Source organism: Geotrypetes seraphini, chromosome 2, assembly GCF_902459505.1.
Source record: "Geotrypetes seraphini chromosome 2, aGeoSer1.1, whole genome shotgun sequence".
NCBI lineage: Eukaryota > Metazoa > Chordata > Amphibia > Gymnophiona > Dermophiidae > Geotrypetes > Geotrypetes seraphini.
In genome coordinates this window covers 502779164-502800363 of record NC_047085.1, presented here as the reverse complement: position 1 = coordinate 502800363, position 21200 = coordinate 502779164, and the positions used below count along the sequence as shown (strand labels likewise).

General features: G+C 45.7%; 1 protein-coding gene across 2 annotated transcripts in view; it reads left to right on the top strand.

The window, feature by feature from the left end:
- The window catches only part of LOC117354507 (zinc finger protein 432-like), a 41276-nt gene that overhangs the window by 7220 nt on the left and 12856 nt on the right, over positions 1 to 21200 (top strand). For both annotated transcript variants that reach the window (XM_033932167.1, XM_033932166.1), the window contains exon 2: positions 12734 to 12860. In XM_033932167.1, coding sequence (XP_033788058.1) covers positions 12734 to 12860 — 127 coding nt within the window. The remainder of the gene's footprint in view (positions 1 to 12733; positions 12861 to 21200) is intronic.

Below are 21200 nucleotides of genomic sequence, written 5' to 3'. Positions count from 1 at the left end.
GTACTAGGGACCTGGATTGGCCACTGTGAGAACGGGCTACTGGGCTTGATGGACTTTTGGTCTGACCCAGTAAGGCTGTTCTTATGTTCATTTATAGACTCTTTTTACCTTTCCTGTCACGTGGTCTTTGTAGGATGCAGCACCTGATTTTTTTTTCCATGGCACAGTACCATTTCTGTAAAATTGTATTATTGCTGTTCATGCATAGATTAAATGATGGTTGTTAAATCAGATTTTTGTCTCCTCCCCCCTAATATTCAGAATGTTTCTGGTAAAAAATGTATGAAAGGGAAAGAAAAGAAGATGGGGTTTGATATGCTTTATTGGTGTCAGGTCAAAAGCGCGCCGGGACAAAGGTGCGCGCAGACAATTGAGTGCAGTGTGGAGGTGCGCGCCGCAGAAAATTACAGTTTTTACTGCTCCGACGGGGGTGGGGTGGGGGGAACCCCCCCAGTTTACTTAATAGAGATCGCGCCGCATTGTGGGGGCGTTGTGGGGGGTTGTAACCCCCTACATTTTACTGAAAACTTAACTTTTTCCTGTTTTTAGGGAAAAAGTTAAGTTTACAGTAAAATGTGGAGGGTTACAACCCCCCAAACCCCTCACAACGCCGGCGCGATCTCTATTAAGTAAACTGGGGGGCTCCCCAACAAAACCCCCCGTCGGAGCCCCTAAAAACTGTAATTTTTTTCGGCGCGCGCCTCCGTCTTGCGCTCAGTTGTCGGCACGCGCCTTTGTCTTTCGTGGGGTTGTCTATGAACCGCTTTATTGCCTTTCTGTGGTTACAATCAAATGTTTTGCACATTACGTACAGGTACTTATTTTGTACCTGGAGCAATGGAAGACGACTTGCCCAGAGTCATAAGGAGCTGCAGTGGGAATTGAACTCAGGCCACTGCTTTAACCATTAGGCTTCTCCTCCACTAGCATACAATTAAAAAAAAATATATATATTTGTTTCAAACAGCTATTCAACAGTGAATAAAAATGCAATAGTCGTGGTACATGGCCTTGTGCCACTGGGGCTTGCACGCTTCTGTAAAGCTGAAAGCTATGCCGTCGGTTGTTTCACTACCCGCGTGGCCTCCCAAGGTGGACAGGTTTCAGCAGCGATGTCGGACTAACGATGTACCACCCATCTGAGCAGCAGCAGGTGGGCAGTGTTGGAGGCGGAGGATCGCATTTGATGTGACAGTGGCGACAACATTGAATTCATACTGCACAGAAGGAAGGCCTGGCAGTCTATTTCTGTATTTTCCTACGGAAACTTTGATGATATGACCAAGTCACTGGGACTGGAACAGGAGTCTGACACCTAATAAAAATGCAATAAATAAATAAAATAACTATATCCCGCATATTCATTAGGATTGTTCTGAAAACCAAACTTGCAGGGGGAAGATGGGTCTGAGGGATTTTTGAGCACTGGCATTACGTGATCTGAACTCGGAGTTCTGTGGCTACAGAGGCAAGAAGTTATTAGATATGCTAGATTGTCTCCCATCTATTTTAGGATGTTATGGTCTGCTTGCCTTTCCATTGCAAATGCAAGCAGTGTCTCACCACACAATTGTTTCCCACGTACTCACCTTTATAGGACCCCCAGGGACCCCTGAAGAAGACTTTTTGTCGAAACGCGGACCGTGTTGGGTCCTGTATCCCTAGTGGACTAGGTCCTTTAAGGCTCTTATGTGGATGATTTACTTTTATGTGGATGATTTCAGTGTACCTTTGGAACTTTGACACTTTCAAATAAAGTCCATTTAGGAACATCGTCACTCCACAGAGTTTTTTGGGTTTTCTCTGGATTTTCTTCTTTGTGGATATTTCGGGTTCAGTTCCTTTTGTTTTTTGCTACTTAGGATTTTATGTTAAATCATTTTTATTAACCAGTAAAATACAGAAAACGTACAAAAAAATCTAAACTGTTGTTTTTATACAGACTCTAATCCCAAACCCCCCCATCCCCCCCACCCACCCCACCCGGGCAGCAGCGGCGATAACAGGTTCCTAAAGAAAGACATAAATAATAGATAACAAATAGGTTCTTAAGCATCCCAGAGTTGTCGTTGAACAAAAGACGTAAAAGTCAAACTAAAAGAATACCAACATTGACGAAATAGTCTGCCGGACTTAGCAGACATGTCCACTATATCTCTACGTTCTAGCAACATTTGCTGTAACATTAGCGCTCTCCACTGTTGAATAGTTGGGGGCTGCGGCGAAAGCCACTGTAACAGTACACATTTCCTCCCCAGATGTATAGTTCTCTTAAGAAAAGCCGCACAGCCCGGTCTGGGAGGATGAAATCGAATCTGTAATGTAATGAGGAAGCTCGGATGAAGTCTCCAGGTGCAGCCCCAAATCTGAGCCACTGCAGTTATCAATTGTAACCAAAAAGAAGACACCAATGGGCAAGTCCAGAACATATGGCCAAAAGATGCCTGAGGTTGTTTACATTTGCCACATCCATGATCCGCGTTAAGTCCCATTATATGAGCTCTCTTGGGCGTGTAGAAGGCTCTCAAAAGAAACTTATAATTGCGTTCCTGCTCCACTGATGAGAAGCGCAAAGCTTTTCCCAAGCAAAGTCCTCTACGTATCATATCCGCAGCAATGGGCACCTGCAAATCTGCCAACCATTTCCTGGCCAATGCCGAAAAGTCTATGTCACCCAAAAGGTCCAGTAACAACCCATGGTAGATTTTCAGTGGTATGGGTTCTTGTGCTGTAAGACCCAGAACTTCTTGCAATTTGATGTTAACCTCCTCACGTAACACTGCCGGAGTCAATGTCCGCAAATAATGCTGTAATTGTCCATAAGCAAACCAATCAGCTGCAGGAAGATGAAACTGTATTTGTAGGTCATCAAAGGAAATAGGAAGCCCCGTGGGGAGCACGGCCTGCGAAATATAGTGAAGCCCCACTGAGGTCCAACGATGAAAGATCCCAGTGTTCATGCCCGGAAGAAATGCTCCATTGCCAGCAATAGGTAGACAGGACGTCGCTCTAGAGGAGATCTTCAGCAATCTACACAAAGAGTTCCATGCCTTGCGCATTGCAGGCAATAGTGGATGTGAGTGGATCAGAGGTGAGTCAGGCAGAAGGAGAGCATGCAATAAATAACTAAAATGATATGGTTTAAAGGAAAAGCATTCAATCTCAGGAAAAGAAAAGTAAGTGGTATCACAAAACCAATCATGAATATGTCGTAATTGACATGCAAGATTAAATCTAGAAACACTCAAAAGACCCAGTCCCCCTTTCATACAAGGTAACATCAGCTTGGATAGGGAGATCCTAGCCCGCTTCCCCTGCCATAGATATTTAGAAAGGTGTGAGTTATGTTGAGCTAAATGAGTGGGAGATAACATGACCGGGAGCATCTGTAATATATAAAGCCATTGCGGTAGTATCATCATGTTATAGAGGGCTATGCGTCCAGAAATAGATAAGGGAAATCTCTTCCAATTAGACAGAGTAGTCGCCGTATGGTGAAGTAAAGGCAATACATTTACAGTGTATAATCTGTCCAGGCTCTGAGGGATAACCACCCCTAAATAACGCAAGCGGGAGGGTGCCCATTGTAAAGGAAAATCCCCCTGCCAATCCTGACGCACTGCTTCTGAAGTGGGTAGAACCAAGAATTTCTGTTTGTTAAGAACTAAACCAGAGTAGAGATGAAACTCATCTAGGAGGTCTAACGCTCGCAATAGTGATCGTTGTGGGTCTCCCAAAGTCAGTAAAAGGTCATCCGCAAATGCTAGGACCCTCAACTGAGTGGAGCCCTTGGGTAGGCCCACAATCTCGTCATCTCTCTGAAGGGTACGTAACAGGGGATCCAAGTACAACAAGAAAAGTAGGGGAGACAGTGGACATCCCTGTCGAGTACCCCTACCCACTGGAAAACCAAGAGAGCGCACCCCATTAACCAGCACCGAGGCAGTGGGATCCGAATAGAGTACACGAATCAAGGCCAAATAGTTATCCGGAAGCCCAATATGCTGTAATACCTGAAATAAATAATGCCAATGAACCTTGTCAAAGGCCTTCGCCGCATCCAACCCAACCAGTAGGCCAGGGCATTGCAGCTGCTGTGCCCGAGAGAACGCCATCAACACTCTACGAACGTTCAGTACCGAGTGCCGCTCCCTAACAAAACCTACCTGCTCGGGCACTATAATAGTAGGCAACAAAGGCGCCAGCCTATCTGCCAGCACACGAGCCAAGATTTTAATATCAACATTCAATAAAGATATCGGCCGGTAGGATTCAATGTCAGTAGACGATTTAGACGGCTTCGGAATCAAGGTAATGAGGGCATCATTCGCATAGTTAGGAAATGCACCGCGAGTTTGAACTGTCTTATAGTAATTTAGTAAAGGCCCTCCTAGGACGGACGACAAGATCTTATAAAACTCCGGAGAGTAGCCGTCCGGTCCCGGGGCCGTGCAAGACTTAAAATTTTTTATCGCCCGCAACACTTCTTGTACTTGCAAAGGTCTATCCAAACGAGATGCCTGGGCTGATGATAATCTGGGCATTCCCGCGTCCTCTAAGTAATCACACACATCAGGGCCCATGTAAGGACCTGGGGAGGCATAAAAGGCCTCAAAATAGTTTTTAAAGCAATCTGCAATCTCCACCGCCGAGGTCAATATCTTCCCCGAATTCTCTCGGATCATAGGAATGTATCTAGATCCCCTCCAGCTTTTGGTGACGGATGCTAACAACTTCCCTGCTTTATTACCATGTTTATAAAACTGAAACTTCCTAAAAAACAACAATTTTTTCGTACGTTCGTGTATAAGGGAGTTTAACTCAGCCAGAACCGTTTTATACATTTCGGTAGCTGCCACCGACGGAGAACTCAGCAAATCACGTTTTAGCTGGCGGGACTGACTCTCCAAGTATACTATGCGATGTGCTATGCATCTGGTCCTGGAGGCAACGTATGCAATAATGTCCCCGCGTAGCACTGCCTTTGCAGCGTCCCAAAAAAGGATAGGTTGATCTATATGTTGTGCATTATTAGTACAGTAAGCATCCCATTTAGTCAATAAAAATTCCCGAAATTGAATGTCCTCGTGTAAATATGCGGGAAATCTCCACCCCGACCCCGTGCCAACAGGGCCTCCCATCGCTACATCAAGCCAAATCATATGATGATCTGATACCTCAAGAGGGCCTATAGTTGCCTCCGAGACCCGAGCAAACAACGTCTCAGATATTAACGTGTAATCAATTCGGGAATAAAAACCATGAGCTCTAGATTGGTGTGTATAATCTCTCTCCGTAGGATGGAGTAATCTCCAAACATCCACCAATCCCAGGGTTTGACAAAGATAAGGAATACCTTTAGTGCGTTTCACCGACGTCATCCCCACTCCCCCAGAACGATCCAAGCCCGGATCCGCTACCTGGTTCAAATTGCCTACTACAATCAGAGGGCTATCTGTGTCCCGTAGGCAAATATTGACCAAATTTTGAAAAAAGGAGTGATGATATCCATTAGGGCCGTATCCCACCAAGAGCCTAAAAGGCCCCCCAGGACCAACCACCCTCACAAGGAGATATCGGCCCTGGGTGTCACGCCTCAGAACCTGGACCGAACACTGCAAGCCCTTCCTGATCAAAATGGCTACCCCCGCCCGCTTTCCTGCGGAAGAGGCAAAATATAGGTCCCCAACCCAACCTCGATGTAGTTTCTGATGTTCTTGATCCGTTAGTCTAGTCTCTTGTAAGCAAGCTATATCTGCCTTATGATGTTTTAATTGAGACAATATTTTGGTGCGTTTAGTGGGGGAAGTAATCCCAGATACATTCCAGGAGAGTATACGCAGTGTGCGATCACCCACCAGGGTCCTCCACCAAACTCATCATAGATAATAAGATCCCCAAGAAATAACATCCCGGGGCGCCCAGCGTCACCCCAAGACTCACGCATACGCTCCATTCAAACATCCTCACCAACCTTAAAAGAAAGATCCCCCAACAACCCTGGGAAAGAAACATACTGCACCAAGAAAATCACCGCTGCCACCCAGGAACTCCCTTCCCCCCAAGTCCCCCCAACATCCCCAAATTTCTCCCACATGTGGGAGCAAACAGGTCACTTAAGACGCCTCGTCCAGGGCCACCCTAACCCATAAAAAATGTATGCCCCTAAGGGCCCTGAAAGCAACATTCCCCTGTAAACAAACTAGCACAGACAGAATTGTACAGCAAACCACATATCATACTCAGAGTCCACCAAGTCAGTCCACCCCCGCATTAGGTGGTCCAAGGAGCTTGATAAAAGCAGCCGCCTCCTCCGAGGATTGAAAAGATTTCCAAATCCCATTTCGCTGGATCCGCAGTGTGGCTGGATAGATGAATTGGAATCTCTGCTTAAGCTCCGATAGGTGAGCACATAGAGGGTAGAAAGGCTTCCTCCTCTCCTGCAAGGCCATAGAAAAGTCCTGACTGATGCGAATAGGTGAGCCATCATATTTCAAAGCATCCTTCTTGAGTCAATATTGTTGTAGTATTTCTACTTTGTGTCTGAAGTTTAAGAGCTTTAAAATAACCACCCTTGGTCTGGTTTCCAGGCCAGGACGAGGGCCCAAACGATGCGCCCTCTCTATACGCAAAGGCCCCGCAGCAGCGGGAAGCGGCAGCTCCTCACTCAGCCATCTCTCCAGCAATTCTGGCAGTGAGCGATCTCGGAGTGTTTCCGGGACACCCATCAGGCGCAGGTTCGAGCAACGGGAGCGGTTTTCCAGGTCATCCAACTTGTCCGCCTGAGCTCGAACCTGCGCCTGTAGCGCTTTAAAATCGGCACTCTGAGTTGTACCTGCATCTTCCAGGGTGGAAACCCGCTGCTCGAGTTAAGTCGTTCGGGTCGTCGCAGCCGCCAGCAGCGTCTCGATATTAGAGATTTGCGCCGTTAGTGCTTCTAACTTCGGCCCTAAAACCTGGGCCAGAGCGTCCTTGATATCGCTCAGCGCTGTGTCAGCAAGATGCGAGACCGCCGCCGCGGGGCTCGCCGCCATGTTAGAATCACCAGGCCGAACCCGCTCTCGTTCCTTTCGCGCCGATCGCGCCTGCATGGGATCTCTGGATCGAGTGAGATATCTGTCCATGCACTGAAGGGAGCACAATCTATTGCGATTTCGCAAAAAAAAAGCGATTTAAATGCTCGTGTTTGACTAAAACTCGGCAGGGCAGCCCCGGAGCGAGCAAGGAGACGTCCTCACACGCTCATGGCATCACGTGACCTCCGCTACTTAGGATTTTAAAGTGTTTGAGGCTTGTGCAGATGAGGACGGAGCTTAGGCATTGGTGGAATGAGGCATTATGACATCACAGTCTGAGCTCTAGAATGTTGCAAACACAAGCAGTGTCTCACTTCCGGCTCACCACACAATTGTTTCACCTTTATAGGACCCCTGAAGAAGACTTTTTGTCGAAACGCGGACCGTGTTGGGTCCGGTATCCCTTGCGGACTAGGTCCTTTAAGGCTCTTATGTGGATGATTTACTTTTATGTGGATGGAATTATTTTATGTGGATGATTTCAGTGTACCTTTGGAACTTTGATACTTTCAAATAAAGTCCATTTAGGAACATCGTCACTCCACAGAGTTTTTTGGGTTTTCTCTGGATTTTCTTCTTTGTGGATATTTTGGGGTCAGTTCCTTTTGTTTTTTGCTACTTAGGATTTTAAAGTGTTTGAGGCTTGCGCAGATGAGGACGGAGCTTAGGCATTGGTGGAATGAGGCATTATGACATCACAGTCTGAGCTCTAGAATGTTGCAAACACAAGCAGTGTCTCACTTCCGGCTCACCACACAATTGTTTCACCTTTATAGGACCCCTGAAGAAGACTTTTTGTCGAAACGCGGACCGTGTTGGGTCCGGTATCCCTAGCGGACTAGGTCCTTTAAGGCTCTTATGTGGATGATTTACTTTTATGTGGATGGAATTATTTTATGTGGATGATTTCAGTGGACCTTTGGAACTTTGACACTTTCAAATAAAGTCCATTTAGGAACATCGTCACTCCACAGAGTTTTTTGGGTTTTTTCTGGATTTTCTTCTTTGTGGATATTTGGGGGTCAGTTCCTTTTGTTTTTTGCTACTTAGGATTTTAAAGTGTTTGAGGCTTGCGCAGATGAGGACGGAGCTTAGGCATTGGTGGAATGAGGCATTATGACATCACAGTCTGAGCTCTAGAATGTTGCAAACACAAGCAGTGTCTCACTTCCGGCTCACCACACAATTGTTTCACCTTTATAGGACCCCTGAAGAAGACTTTTTGTCGAAACGCGGACCGTGTTGGGTCCGGTATCCCTTGCGGACTAGGTCCTTTAAGGCTCTTATGTGGATGATTTACTTTTATGTGGATGGAATTATTTTATGTGGATGATTTCAGTGTACCTTTGGAACTTTGATACTTTCAAATAAAGTCCATTTAGGAACATCGTCACTCCACAGAGTTTTTTGGGTTTTCTCTGGATTTTCTTCTTTGTGGATATTTTGGGGTCAGTTCCTTTTGTTTTTTGCTACTTAGGATTTTAAAGTGTTTGAGGCTTGCGCAGATGAGGACGGAGCTTAGGCATTGGTGGAATGAGGCATTATGACATCACAGTCTGAGCTCTAGAATGTTGCAAACACAAGCAGTGTCTCACTTCCGGCTCACCACACAATTGTTTCACCTTTATAGGACCCCTGAAGAAGACTTTTTGTCGAAACGCGGACCGTGTTGGGTCCGGTATCCCTAGCGGACTAGGTCCTTTAAGGCTCTTATGTGGATGATTTACTTTTATGTGGATGGAATTATTTTATGTGGATGATTTCAGTGGACCTTTGGAACTTTGACACTTTCAAATAAAGTCCATTTAGGAACATCGTCACTCCACAGAGTTTTTTTGGTTTTCTCTGGATTTTCTTCTTTGTGGATATTTCGGGGTCAATTCCTTTTGTTTTTTGATGGTCTGCTTGCCACCATCACCTTTCACATTGTATCTCTAGGGATGGATAATTCTGCTTCTTATGACTTCCATTGAAAAGGAATGTAAGAACATTGTCCCTGAGAGGTTGAGGGTATGTAGACACACTTTTTGGGAAGTTCTAGGAGCTATCACAACAGCAGAATTCAAAATGGGACTGCTGCAGAGTGATTTAAGTGGTAGGAAGAGAGAGGGTGAAAATCACTGATTTAAACATTTTATAATTGAGGCTGGCATAAATGTGGAAATTGGGTGGATTCAGTGCTGATGACGTCTGTGTTGATATATCTCTTGAGAAATTAGAAAATCTCTTTTATATGCCTCTCTCCCTTCCATGGTATTCATATATAGGCTTTTTATCCCCATCGTGTAAGGGCCATTTCACTCCTACCTCAATCAGATGGTGGTGGTGGGGGGGACACATTGAAAGCAACCATGGGGATGACACTGGAGGACCTTATGGACTAGCACCAAACAGATTTCTTTTTAGATCTGCAATTCTTCGTTGCTAGGACTTGAACACTAGTCCAGGGGTGTTCAACCTTTTGGCTTCCCTGGGCCGCTTTTGGCCGAAAAAAATGTTTCTGGGGCCGCACAAATGCCCAAACGCTGCAGCAAGACAGAGGAGGGAGCTGGCAAGACAGTAAACACCCGGGGACAGCAGAGGAAAACACTGCATCGCCCTCGACAGGGACCGCATAAAATACTTCACGGGGCCGCAGGTTGGACACCCCTGCACTAGTCAATGGCGCCTTAACATTTTGACAGACTGGAGGGGCAGTATTTCAGGCTATATTTAAGGTTCGCCTGTTGAAAATGTATGATGCATGGATCAAAGAAATATTCAGAGGACAAACAAAACCACACCATTTCTCTCTCGACAAAACTACAGAGCGTACTTGAGTGACCATTACTATCTGCTGTGCAGGGGAAGGTATCAGACCAGCATGGTACCATAGTAAATGTCCTCGGACAAAAAGACCTGCCCAGCTGCATTTCCTGCTGTTTCTACCCTTCCCTTTTTTTGCTCAGCAAGCAGATGTGGAGAAGGTTTGAACAATTTTTCCTTAAAAGGGGGAAAATGGTCTTTTCTTTCTGGGATGACGGTGTTAGAGACTGACCCAAATTTTGGCTATGGTGCTGAAACCGGCCTGAAATTGGTATTCAGCCTTATTTTGGTTTCAGCTGAAAATGCTAATCGGTAAGGAATAAGGTAGAGACTGATTGGATAAGGCCCGACTTCGTGCAGGAAGAGGCGGTCGAAGCGAACCGCGAGCGATTTCCTGCACTCGCGGCGCTCCGGCTGCTCTCTCCTGCCTCTCCCGTTGCCCTCTCCGTGTCGGCGGTTCGCGGTCCAAAAATACCGTGAATGACCGGGACCGCGAACAACCGGGGGAACACTGTAAATAACTAAATTAAAGACTCCTTTTAATTACTGCGTTGCATTCTTGCCCGAAATGCAATCAGGCTCACGCAGCTTTGAGTCACATGTTTTGGGCCTGCCCCGCAATCCAGCAGTTTTGGAGACATCTTGGCCTATATACCACATCGCTTTGGGGAAGGCGATGGCTTCCGCAACCGAGGGCGTTATTTGGATTTTATAATATAGCCTCGCCCAAACCCAGGGGAATGTCAGCATTTCTCTCCAGAGCCCTTTTGATGGGAAAAAAAGCCATCCTCACCAACTGGCTCTCCCGTGATCCCCCGTCATACGCACAATGGAGATCCCTAATGATAGTGCACGCAACACTGGAGAGACGCATGGTGGGAGACTTGACTCTTGGCCCGGGTCGCAAATTTTGTCAGGTGTGGGAGCACTTCTGGCAGGACCTCACACCGCGTGCTCGCAGTAGACTTTTGAATCTTTAAGATTTTACTCCCACTCTCAGCTGTTGGACTGGCCATGGATTCTTGGGGAGGGGAGGGGAACTGATTATATTGTTGAAAATGTTATTTCCTGGATGGTACTACTGTTTGTATTTGCTTCTTACTGCTGGAATAATAAAAATCATTTAAACCTAAATACCTACGTAATGTAAATGGCGCATGAGTCGAGTCTCTTTAATTTGGAAAGGAAACTCTGCAATGAGAGGGCATAGGATGAAGTTAAGAGGTGATAGGCTCCGGAGTAATCTAAGGAAATACTTTTTTTACAGAGAAGGTGATAGATGCATGGAACATTCTCCCGGAAGCGATGGTGGAGACAGAGACTGTGTCTGAATTCAAGAGGGCCTGGGATAGGCACATGGGATCTCTCGGAGAGAGAAAGAGATAATGGTTACTGCGGACGGGCAAACTAGATGGGCCATTTGGCCTTTATCTGCCGTCATGTTTCTATAACCATAAAGCTCTATGACCTCACAATGCAGGTGTAAAGAGCCTTAGCCTATAGGAAGAGGAGATGCAAATGTTAAGAGCCTTAGCCAATAGGGAGAGGAGGAGATAGTGGATGCTGCGGATGGGCCGACTGGATGGGTCATTTGTCTTTTATCTGCCATCATGTTTCTATAACCATAAAGCTGTAAGACCTCACAATGCAGGTGTAAAGAGCCTTAGTCTATAGGCAGGGGTGTCAAAGTCCTTCCTCGAGGGCCGCAATCCAGTCAGGTTTTCAGGATTTCCCCAATGAATATGCATGAGATCTATTTGCATGCACTGCTTTCATTGTATGCTAATAGATCTCATGCATATTCATTGGGGAAATCCTGAAAACCCGACTGGGAGGATCTTCGGGCACCGGCATGTCCTGTGCGTTGGTGCCGGTGCCAAATCGGGGTAAGGGATGCTGTTTGGGTGCTTGACGGGGGATGCCGGATCGCCAGGGGATGTCGGATCGTGGGGGGGGGCGTGATGCCGGTTCTCGGGTGGGTATGGAGCAGCGCCGGTGGCCTCGGCGGGGGGGGGGGAACGAATCGAGCAAGTTTCCATTCATTCCTATGGGGAAATTCACTTTGATATACGAGCAATTTGGTTTACGAGCATACTTCTGGAACAAATTATGCTCATAAACCAAGGTTCCACTGTAGTTGGGTCTTCAATAATTTTCTAAAATCAAGATAAGAAGATCCTGACGTAATTTTACCGAACCAAGCATTCGATTTAGAGACAGTTCTCTCCAGAAACCTTTTGTAATGACATAATTAACAGAAGGAAATATAAATAAAAAAAACTCTGCGTGTGACCTGATTTGGGTGGTTCAGAGAAAAATGGGAGACGAGGTATCCAGGTGACAAGCCCAAAATAGATTTGTAACAGATACAAGCAAACTGAAACAAAACTCTGGCCTCAATCGGCAGCCAGTGGAGTTTCAAGAAATATGGTGTAATATGCTCCCATTTTCTCAGTCCAAAGATCAGTCGAACTGCGGTGTTTTGAACCACTCTCAATTTTCTTAAAAGCACCCAAATAGATGACATTATAATAATCGGATGACTGCACTAACAAACGGAATGAAGCTTCATCAAAGTATTTCTCAATAGTGCAAATTTCCAGAGCACAGCAAAGCAATAAATCCCATGCTGCTCCCCAGGTACATTAGATAGAGTGTGAGCCCACTGGGACAGATAGGGACAAATGATTGAGTACCTGAAAGGAAACCACTTAGGTTATAAGTGGTGTATAAATACTTAAATGAAATGAATAATTGAAGCAGTCACCTAATGCAGCTGAACCATTTTGCTAATGATGTGATTGGCTGTAAACTTTTCCACACGTTGAATGTGTTTTTGGTTTGTGTCTCAGGTGCCAGTAACCTTTGAGGACATCGCCGTTTATTTCTCCCAGGAGGAATGGGAGGATTTAGAAGAACAACAGAGGGAACTTTACAAGGATGTGATGAAGGAGAATTACGAGACTCTCAGCTCACTGGGTAAGGGGGCATTTTTCCTGCTCTGATAGGAGGGTAATAAAGTAAGTGAGGAGCTCAGTGATCACAAGATCAGGCTGATAGTTTTGATGTAAACTTACTGGGTGTTTGCCATCTTCCGTGATTTTTTTTTTTTTTAATCTTTATTGATTTTTCAAACTTTGACAGTGCAATACAATTAATTGAACATAAAATACTGCATAAAACGCACTATTAACTACACAAGTAATACATAAAACAATCATTTTCTCCCATCCTCCTCCCAATTATTAATACAATAAGACATATGATGTGATTACAATATTATAATTAAGTAATTTAAATCCTCAAAATACATTTCTCTCCCCCCACCACCCTGGATGTGTAAGGAAATCTTTTTTTTTTTTTTTTTATAAATCTTTATTCATTTTCAATCTTACATCAAGTGTACAAACATCAAAACAATCTTAAATAATAAAATGCTAGCCGCGCATGCGCACTTGCCTCGCATGTTCCCTGATCCCTTTTCTATCGGGATGTGGCAAGACAAGTGCGCATGCGCGCTTATTACGTCACTGATGGAGAGCAGCGAATGCAGGAAGCGGAGGGCCAGGTAAACAAAAAAAAACAACAATCGAGCGAGCCGAGCCGCTGAGAAAGCGCGGGAGACCTGGCCTGGGCTGCGGACGGGTAAGGAGCTGGGGCAGTGAGCCTTCCCTGCGGCTGAAATGGAGCCTGGCCACCCTCCGCGACAGACCACAGGAGTCCGAGTCCTTTTCCGCTCACCCCCCTTCCTGCGGACCCGACTACCTTGGCGAATCAAGCAGCGTGTGCACCAGTCTTCAAACGCTGCTTTGGGCCCTTCTACTTCCCTGATTTGCTCTGCAGCGTCTCTGATGATGTCATCAGGGACGTGCCAGAGTAAATCAGGGCAGTAGAAGGACCCGAAGCAGCGTGTGAAGACTGCTGCACACGCTGCTTGAATCGCCGGGTAGGTAGTCAGGTCCGTGGGAAGGGAAGAGAGGGGGGAGTGCCCAAGGACTCTGGGGAGAATGGCAGACACCGGCCCTGTACTAACTCCTGTGGACAGGGGGAGCAGGAAGGGGTGCTGATGGACAGGGGGGGGGGAATGAAGGGAGGCCTATTGCTGGACAGAGGGAGCAGGAAGAGGTGATGATGGACAGGAGGGGGAAAAGGAAGGGAGGCTTATTGCTTGACAGGGGGAACAGGAAGAGGTGCTGATGGACAGGGGGGGGAAAATGAAGGGAGGCCTACTGCTGTGCAGGGGGAGCAGGAAGAGGTGCTGATGGACAGGGGGAGAAATGAAGGGAGGCCTACTGCTGGACAGGGGGAGCAGGAAGAGGTGCTGATGGACAGAGGGAGCAGGAAGAGGTGATGATAGACGTGGGGAAAGGAATGGAGGCCTATTGTTGGACAGGGGGAGCAGGAAGAGGTGCTGATGGACACGGGGGGGGGGAAATGAAGGGAGTCCTACTGCTGGACATGGGGAGCAGGAAGAGGTGCTGATGGACAGGGGGGGAAATGAAGGGAGGCTTACTGCTGGACAGGGGGAGCAGGAAGAGGTGCTGATGGACAGGGGGGGAAGTAAAACAAAGGGAGAAGGGCTGCTGCTGGATAAGGGGAGCAGTGAAGGGGTGGTGGTGGACACAGGGGAGGTAAAAATAAGGGAGAATGGACAGGAAAAAGCGGCTAAGGAGACAGAGAGAGAAAGAAATAAAGACAGACACACACACATATATTCTAGCACCCGTTAATGTAACGGGCTATAAAGCTAGTAAAATTAAATATATCACTTGACAATCATTCTAATTTATCTTATAATACATAAAATTACCACCCTCCCCTCCCATCATTTCCTCTATTATTTTCCCAATATGAATACTAATATATAAAACCTCCCCCCTCCTAACATTAGATGGTGTATATTTCAATAGAAAATGGTGTCTACTCATTACAATAAGAAGTTAATGGCTCCCAAATTTTATTAAAATTATTATAATTCCCTTGTTGTATAGCTAAATCTAAGAAAAGGAAAGATACATGACCCTTATTGTGAGGTAACAAATGTATTCAGTGGGCTCCACACTTTATTAAATGAACTACTAAACCCCATACATTCCGCATTAATTCTCTCATATTTATATGTGGTATTTATACATGATTTTTTTTTCTGTGTGAGAGAGGATGAATTGTAGGAATAGTTTTCTTTCCATGTCTATAAATTCAGGAAGTGTTGGGATGCAGGGTGGAAGGTGGAATGAGGAACAGTGAAGGAGTAGCCTAGAGTATTGTGAGCTGAGAACAAAGAAAGCCAGGTTCAAATCCCACTGACACCCCTTGTGACCTTGGGAAAGTCACTTAAACCTCCATTACCACAGGCACAAACTTAGGCCCTGATTCTACATAGTGCGTCCCGATTTTAGGCAGCTGTAGGCGTCCTACAGCTGTCTAATCAGCCAATCGGGATGCACGTTTTTTAAAAAAAAATGCTCCCCAGGCAGGCTTTCTATATTGAAGACGAGGCCCGCAAGACACCTAAGCTCGCCTAAGGGCCTTAGGCGAACCTAGGGTGCCCAATCCCTCCTACTATAAGTATACCGACCGCCCCCCCCCCGACACTACCGATCGCTGGCAGGAGGGTGCCCAATCCCTCCTGCCAGAAGACGCACCCCCTCCGCACCCCCCCCTGCGCTAACAGCCCTCAAACCTCCCCCCAACCAAACTAACCTTTCCTTGTTGGCCAGACTGGACTTGCCCGTCTAGACGGCAGGCCCGTCTCGTCTGGCCAACTAGGAAAGGTTAGTTTGGTTGGGGGGAGGTTTGAGGGCTGTTAGCGCGGTGGGGGGGTACGGAAGAGGTGTGTCTTCTGGCAGGAGGGATTGGGCACCCTCCTGCCAGCGATCGGTGGGGGGGGGCAGTCGGTAGTGTCGGGGGGGGGCATCTTCTGGCAGGAGGGATTGGGCACCCTCCTGCCAGCGATCGGTAGTGTCGGGGGGGGGGGGGGCGGTCGGTATACTTATAGCAGCAGAGAGATCCCTTGCTGCAATAAGTATAGCGGCTGCGTCTACTTACAATGTAGACCAGCATTTTGTTGGCCTACATTGTAAGCGTCTCTTCCTCTACTAGGGAGATGCGTAGGGCCGCCTAGGTTCGCCTAAGGCCCTTAGGCGAGCTTAGGTGTCTTGCGAGCCTCGCCTTCAATATAGAAAGCCTGCCTGGGGAGCATTTTTTTTTAAAAACATGCATCCCGATTGGCTGATTAGACAGCTGTAGGACGCCTAAAATCGGGACGCACTATGTAGAATCAGGGCCTTAGTGTACTGTAACGTACCTTGAGCCACACCTGAAAAAAAGGTGTGAGCAAAATCCAGATATGAAGGCTCGGGGATTAAGAGGAAGTGGGAAGAGGTAAAGGGGTATAGGGAGGGAGACAAATGTGTGGTATTGGACAGGAGAAACAGGTTGGACGGGATATGTAGGGAGAGAAAATGGGATATTAGAGAATGGAATGGGATGAGAGGAAAGTGGAAGAGAGTGCAGAAGAGATGGAACGGGGACCACTTAGAAGTGTGCTGAGTGAGGGGGTGAAGAGATATGGGAGTGGGATAGAGAGACTGCCAGAGATAAAAGGAGGAAATAAGGAAAGATACAGCTGGGACAGGAAGATGGTTATTTGTCTGCAGGATTGGGGGCAGGACTTGGTCCCTCACATGCACTAAAGATTAAGGAGAGCTGCATTTTATAAACACCAAATAGAAAATATTCCTGGGCTTATACAGAGCCATCAATGTTTACAGTTTAGTCTCGGGGTAATTTTATAAGGCCTTTTTGCATCTAAAATAATGTTTTATGTTGCTTACTTGTAATGGATATTTGCTGAAGACAGCAGGATGGATGCAATATACAAGGGAATTACATTACATTACATTAGTGATTTCTATTCCGCCATCACCTTGCGGTTCAAGGCGGATTACATAAGATTTACCAGGAGGTTACAAGAATCGTAACTTTACATAAGAGTTGTCATAGGTTACAAGAATTGTAGCTTTACATGAGAATTGTCATAGGGATTACATATGAATTGCCTAAGAAATTGTCGGGAACTTGAGGTGATACATGTTGGGTAGTTAAAAACTTTTTAGATTTGAAAGGGGCTAGAGAGAGAGGTGGTGGAGTTTGGAAGGAACTGGTCTTATTATATAGGTTTTATGTATTTTTTGAAGAGTAGGGTTTTAGTTTCTTTCTTGAAGGTTTTGTAGTCTATGGTCGAAGATAGCAGATTGGTGATTTATCTGTCTAGTTTTGCTGCTTTTGGTGGCTATTAGATTGTCATATAGTTTTCTTCGTTTGACATTTTTGGTTGGTGGGTGTGTGAATAGTGAGTGGGTTCTCCTGTGTCTGGTTGAGGTGGATTGAGTTAGTCATTTGTTCCAGTAGGATGGGCTTTCTCCATTAATCGCTTTGAATAGTAGGCAGTAGAATTTGAAGTGTACTCTTGCTTGAATTGGTAGCCAGTGTGCGTCGTGGTATGCTTCTGTTTTCTGGTCTAACAAATATCAACTAAGTACCCCTGCCCATGCTACATCCCAGACCCCACCCCCATAAAACACAGTTACTTACCATAACGGGTGTTATCCAGGGACAGCAGGCAGATATTCTCACATGTGGGGGTGACGTCATCCACGGAGCCCGGTATGGACAGTTTAAATCCTACAGCAAAAGGATTGAACTGTTCTCCCAGAACTCCCCAAATTTCCCACAGCTCCTGTAACATTCTCCCTCTTGTTAAAATACACGGCAATGTACATCTTCACAATATACATCTCCTTCAGAAAATAACCATTTATGTTTAAATATTTTTATTAGTCAAATTCACACACAAATGGATAAGAACACATAAACACAGCTACGAGGGGGTGCTGAAACCTACTCACCCAACCAACTTCCTAAAATATGAGTGTTATTTTGCCACTGTAGCGGAAAAGAGTGTTGTTTTATTCTGCAAGGTGCCAATTTACAGAATTGCAATGTTATTTTTTTTTACTTTGTTTCAGATCATTGATTGAACCATGTCAACGAAAAGTGTGGAACTCTGTGAGCTGTCATAAAGTTCCTATTCATGCATAAGAAAACTCTAAAGGAAATCCATGTAAATATGATACAAACATTGAGTGACAAATGCCCGTCGTACTCCACAGTGAAGAAGTGGTGTGCAAACTTTCAGCATGGAGATTTCGAGACTGAAGATGGAGCAAGGTCTGGGAGGCCTCGAACGGTGTTAAACTCCTGAAATTGTTGACCATGTCCATGATCGGCGAATCTTGGCTAAAACAATTGCTGAGACGCTACAGCTATCCAGGGAACGTCTTGGGTATATAATCCACAAGTAGCTGGGTATGCAGAAGCTGTCAGCCAAGTGGATAACCAAATGTTTGAATGCTGATGAGAATGACATTGGGTGGACACTTCCAAGTTGATTTTGCAGCATTTTCAGCGAGCTGATGCCAGCTTTGTGGAACGATTTGTTATTGTTGATGAAACATGGTCACACCACTATGATCCCGAGGCAAAGCAACAGTCCACGCACGCAATGGCAGCATTCACGTTCTCCAAGGCCAAAGTCGGCAGGAAAGATCATGGCCACGGTGTTTTGGGATCAGGAAGGTGTTGTAATGACTAACTGTCTTCCAAGAGGCCATACAGGCCCGGATTCTCTAAATGGCACTATTTAAGTTCCCAAACTCGGTAAATGCTGATGAAATATTTTAAACTGAATTGAGTGTTTAACTATGAATCATGCCTCCGTAGACGCTTTAGGCCGCCTAACACCACTGTAGGTGTAACTCAGTGGTCTCAAACTCACGGCCCGCCAGGTACTATTTTGAGGCCTTCAGTATGTTTATCATAATCACAAAAGTAAACTAAAACAGTTTCTTGGTCATATGTCTCTTTAGCTACAAATTACAATATTGTTATTAAGACTTAGCCCAAAGGAAAGATTTATAAACTATAAAGGAAATGATAATAGTTTCAAAAAGATTTGGGGGCCATTGATTGCATATTCTAATGATTAGATACCTTGGACACCTTTTTATTACGTAGAACTATATTTAATGTGGGGATGGGGAGGTATGTTATGTAATTTAATGGGTTTATTCCTGATGAATGGGATGGGTGGGGGAGGGGTCTTTTTTATATGCATTTGACAATAATTGTTAGAATGTCAAGTGATTTGTACGAATTATCTGATTGAATATTGTACACTTGTTGCAAGAGTTAAAACTGAATAAAGAATTTAAAAAAAAAAAAAAAAAGTTTTACCTCATGCAAAATTGTCATTTTTTTAATAAGACATTAACTACTTTTTCTGTGGCCCTCCAAGTACCTACAAATCCAAAATGTGGCCCTGCAGAGAGTTTGAGTTTGAGACCACTGGTGTAGCTGATGTTGGAAGTGCCCACAAAGGTGCGATTCACATCCATAGGTAGGCACCAGAAATGTAGGCCAAGGTTTTCCTGATGCCAGAAATGTAGGCCGTTCTCGTCAGCATTCAAACATTTGCCTACCTTTTCTGGAGGCGGGATTCTGTACCCAGCGCTGTCATGTGATTGGCACATGATCAGCAGCTGCTTTTAAAGCACCAGTTACAGAATCCAGGCCTTAATGTAGAATACTACTGCAGCTTGCTGTGCCGATTAAAGGAGGCACTGAAGGAAAAAAAGGAGAGGGAAGCTGCAGAAAGGAGTTCTCTTTTTGCAAGACAATGAACCTGCTCACAAGGCTGGCAAAGCGATAGATGTTTTGACGCAGTTGGGGTTTCGGTGCATAGATCATCCACGCTACTCACCAGATCTTGCTCCATCTGACTATTTTCTGTTTCCAAACCTTAAAAAAAGAGTTTGAAAGGGTGACAATTTTCAGGTTATTCAGAGGTGATTGCAGCAGCGGAGCATTAGTTCAGTGATCAGACATCAGAGTACAGTGGTACCTCGGTTTACGAGTGCACCGGTTTGCGAGTGTTTTGCAAGACGAGCAAAACATTTGCAAAATTGGCGCCTCGGAAAGCGAGCTTGCCTCGATTTGTGAGCGGCGCCCCCTTCCTGCAATCCAGCATCCCCCCGCTTGCATCGCCCCCCCCCCCCCCCCCCGCAATCTGAAATCCCCCAGCACCCACCCGAATATGCTGCTTACCCCCATCTGGCCACCGGCACCAACGCACAGGATATGCCGGTGCCCGAAGATCTGCATCCTCTTTCTTGCTTAGCCTTGAGCATCTGCGCATGCCCAAGGCCTTTGAGTTCACGCTCTCTCTGAGATTCTCAGAGATCTCCAAGAATCTCGGAGAGAGCGTGAACTCGAAGGCCTTGAGCATGCACAGATGCTCAAGGCCCAGCAAAGAAGAGGACGCAGATCTTCGGGCATCGGCATGGCCTGTGCGTTGGTGCCGGTGGCCAGATGGGGGTAAGCAGTGTGTTCGGGTGGGTGCTGGGGGATTTCAGATCGCGGGGGGGGGGGCGATGCGAGGGGGGGATGCTGGATCACGGGAGGTGGCGGATCACGCGGGGGGGGCCTGCGAGGGGAGCAATGCTGGTTCTCGGGGTGGGGGTGGGGGGTGGAAATGTATCAAGCGAGTTTCCCTTAGTTCCTATGGGGAAACTCGCTTTGATATACAAGTATTTTGGTTTACGAGTATGCTTCTGGAACAAATTATACTCGTAAACCAAGGTACCACTGTATTTTGTGGAAGGGTTACAGAAACTTCAGACACAATGTACTAAGTGTGTTGAACTTAGGGTGAATATGTGGAATAACTTGTGAGTTTCATGGCTACCCTTCTTGGTAGGGCTGAGAACATTTCAGCACCCCTTCGTACACACTTACAGCACACGCTGGACCAGTATTTTCAATCGATAAATCCCCATCCCCCAGACTCCCAACAACAAACGAAGGATTCAAAATGTATATTGATCTATTGCCATGTCTTAACTCTAAATTCAGCAATCAACTTCTTGCCACCTGTGGCAAGGATGCCCAAAAAGGTTTCCAAATCGAACAGAAGTTGCAACCTTTTCTTAAGAGTCCAGATTTGTCGTTGGACAATAACCATTTAATAATAATAACTTTATTCTTTTATACCGCCATAACCAAAAGTTCTAGGCGGTTTACACTAAAAAGAGCTGGACAATCAGCGAAATACAATAATACAGTAAAAAAATACAAATATTTATAAAATTGAATTTCAATAATAAAACTCAGTAAGTAATAAACTTATCGAACAAAGTGGTCTTAATTCATTTCTGAAAACTGCAATAGGATAGCATAGCTTGCTGAATATATTTCCCT